The sequence below is a fragment of the Ipomoea nil genome, unplaced genomic scaffold, assembly GCF_001879475.1.
Source record: "Ipomoea nil cultivar Tokyo-kokei standard unplaced genomic scaffold, Asagao_1.1 scaffold2647, whole genome shotgun sequence".
NCBI classification, from domain to species: Eukaryota; Viridiplantae; Streptophyta; class Magnoliopsida; order Solanales; family Convolvulaceae; genus Ipomoea; species Ipomoea nil.
Window position 1 is genome coordinate 1,070,194 of NW_017619075.1, and position 3,460 is coordinate 1,073,653.

The 3,460-nt window shown below is 37.6% G+C and overlaps 1 protein-coding gene across 1 annotated transcript; it reads left to right on the forward strand.

The window, feature by feature from the left end:
• Nucleotides 1–1,127: 1,127 nt before the first annotated feature.
• LOC109154381 lies at nt 1,128–1,976 on the forward strand. The gene has a single exon (XM_019302185.1). It carries the CDS (start codon nt 1,128–1,130, stop codon nt 1,974–1,976), a length of 849 nt encoding a protein of 282 aa, XP_019157730.1.
• The last annotated feature ends 1,484 nt before the right edge of the window (nt 1,977–3,460 follow it).

The window sequence follows — 3,460 nt, forward strand, 5'->3', positions numbered from 1 at the left end:
AATCACGATAGCAAGGCCAAGGAAATGCTATGTGGATGCCGGGTATCACCAAGGAACAAACTCGACTACGGTTTGGGCAGTCCTACTCGATGCCAGCGATCGTTTTATTTCGGCCTTCAGCGCGCCTATCCTGAGTTGCTTTTCCCCACTTATGGCCGAAGCATTTGCGTGTAAAGAGGCTCTATCCTGGCTAAGGGCACGAGGTGAACAATCTATACAGCTTCATACGGATTGTCAGACGTTACAGTGCTACCTATCTACACCGGACAACCCATCTCGCTCATACATTGGTTATGCTATTGATAGCTGCAGAAGTTATATGTCTGCGTTTAATTCCTGCTCTGTCATTTTTTTTTCCTAGATTACAAAACTTGTTAGCTCATACTTTAGCTACTTCAGCCTTTACGCTTCCTACGGCAATGTACTGGGACGATGTCCCACCCGACTCTATTTCAGTTTATCTATAAATTAAATACAACCCAATGGTTGACCTTCAAAAAAAAAAAATGCTATGTCATAAGTGATAAGTCTGTTATCAAAATTTTTAATTGTGAATTACATTAAATCTATATAGTATAAAAAGGGAAGCTGTGAGGTAATATGAAAAAATATATATAATAGTATATTCGTAAATGTTTTTTTTTTTTTTTTTTTCATTAAACATTTTAAATATTAATAATTTACTAGTTAAATAATTAAATCTATTAAGTTTCCCATTCGTTCACATATAAAATGGAATTCTAATGACTAACATCCCATATTTTTATTACTATTTATTTTATTTTCTATATTTAAACAAATAGTATTATTATTATTCTAATTTTAAAAACAAAAAAAAAAACAAAAACAAAAACAAAAAAAATACCAATTACCATGTAGTGTGATGACATCCCAATTATCCATCCAAGTGGATGGTCAAAGGTTTGAACCCCGGTGGTGGGGGTTTAGATTCTTTGGGTTAAAAATCTTTGAGAAAGTATATAACGGATATTACCTTGTAAAATGAAAATCATAAGTATTTAAATAAAGGAGAGGAGATTGGACCCATCATACCTCAAAGGGGTTTAAGGCAAGGAGATCCAATATCTCCCTATTTGTTTATCTTGGTGGCCGAAGGGTTCAGTGCTATGATCAGGGACTATGAGAGAAAAGCCAAAATTCATGGCTTCACAGTGGCCAGAACGGCACCATCCATCAGCCATTATTCTTTGCCGATGATATATAGTTTCATTTTCTTCAAGGCATTAGTGGAGGAAGCATCACATTTGCAACAGATCCTTAAGGAATATGAGAGGGCATCAGGTCAATGCATAAATCTAACCAAATCCTCCTTGGCTTTCAGTAAAAATACTTGTGTATCTGTGAGAAACCATCTAAGCAACATACTGGGTATTCATTACAGTGGTAACAATGGCAACTATCTGGGGCTCCCTATGATAATTGGTAGAAACAAGACAGAAATCCTTAATTTCATCAAGCATCGCATTGTCAGCCGCATTCAGGGGTGGAACCACAGGTTTATCTCTAAGGCGGGGAGAGAGATCCTCTTGAAATTTGTTATCCAAGCTCTACCGGCTTATGCCATGGGGGTGTTCCTTCTACCCAAGGGTCTTATCAATGCAGTGGAGACAACCATGAACTCTTATTGGTGGAAAGGAGGTGGCAACAACAACAAAGGTATCATTTGGAAGAATTGGAAGTCTTTGTGCATTCGTAAGAAATGGGGAGGAATTGGCTTCTGGGATCTTCACGGTTTTAATCTTGCTCTCCTTAGCAAACAAGCATGGAGACTAACCAGTGATCCCGACTCCTTGGTCTCCAAAATTTACAAAGCACGTTACTATCCTAACTCTTCTTTTCTTGAAGCTAATTTAGGCGCCAATCCATCTTTTATTTGGAGCAGTTTGATGGCTACACAAGACATAACACTCAAGATGGAGAATTGGCAATGGTTCTCACACTCGTATCTGGGATGACAATTGGCTGCCGAACAATAACAACCCAAAAATTCAGTCCTTCCCTTTCCCTTTCATGGATAACTCAAAAGTGGAAGACCTCATTGATCCCGCTACTCATGACTGGGACGAGTCCATCATCCGAGATATATTTACTGCCAGAGATGCCGATTTGATTATGAAGATACCTCTTTCCAACCAATGTGTGCATGATAAGGTCATATGGGGTCCCGAAGACAATGGGAAGTTCTCGGTCAAAAGCTGTTATAAGTCCATTCGTGGCAAGTTGAGATCGGAGGATATCAAATATTGGAGCAGATTATGGAATTACAAAATCCCTCCAAAAGTCAAGACATTCTTATGGCAGGCGTGTATTTCTTCTCTACCCACCAAAGACAACTTGATGAGACAGAGGAATGTTATCTGTACTGCAAACTGCAACCTATGCAACAGTGGCAACGAGACTATTCTTCATCTCTTTGCGGACCGTGACCTCGCCAAGTCCTGCTGGAGATATCTTCACTTTAATTCTCTTCTTTATATTGCAGATAGCTTTCAGTCGTGGTTGTGCAAAGCTTTGGAGACTTTATCTGACGAGCAGTTCTGCATTTTATTCATGGTCTGCTGGAATATCTGGAATCTAAGGAACAATATAATATTGTTTGGAATAATCTTACCATTTAATCGGCTAGTAGCTTGGTATCCAGGTCGCAATCCTATTATTCTGCATGGAAAGCAGCGACATCAGAGGAACATCACAACCACAATTCTGTAGAGCCTAAGGATAAGTGGATTAAGCCTAAGCAAGGTTATATGAAGCTGAACGTTGATGCAGCCATTAATGCCGAAGATGGTGATATGGGCTTTGGTTGTGTTCTTAGAGATGATCAAGGACAGTTTGTGGCTGCTAGGGGAACTCACTGGAGAGGAACTCTTTCACCAAAAGATGCTGAAGCAGTAGCTATCCGTGAATCTCTAACATGGAACAAATCTCTTAATGTCGACAACATCATCGTTGAGTCCGATTCCTTGCAAGTTGTTCAGAGCCTCGATCAAGTCTGATATTGGAGTTTCATCTTTTCATTTGATTTTAGCAGACATTAGAAACCTAATGAGTTGTTTTGCTCATTGTAGTTTAATCTTTACTAAGCGATCAGCGAACCAGGCAGTCCATCTGTTAGCTAGGCAGTCTATTTCTTTGCCTGGATGCTCGGAGTGATTTGAATTAATGATTTTATAGTTGGTTTTCCGAAAAAGAAAGTATTTAAAAAAAAATTAAAATTGATGATTATAAAATAAAATATGACAAACAAGTAAAAATTTAAAATGAAAAGACATAATATCGGATGTCCCCGAAGGGACGAAAAGACATAATATAACATTCACGTAGTTTATTTAATTTTTAAAAAATAAAAATAGAAAAGGACTAAAAAAATAATGACTCACAATTATATATAAAAAAGAAATATATAAAATCAATTTAATCAATTATATATAATACTAGT

Excerpts from the sequence above, each read along its gene's own strand:
- LOC109154381 (XM_019302185.1), top strand. The coding sequence starts at position 1,128 with ATGATCAGGGACTATGAGAGAAAAGCCAAAATTCATGGCTTCACAGTG.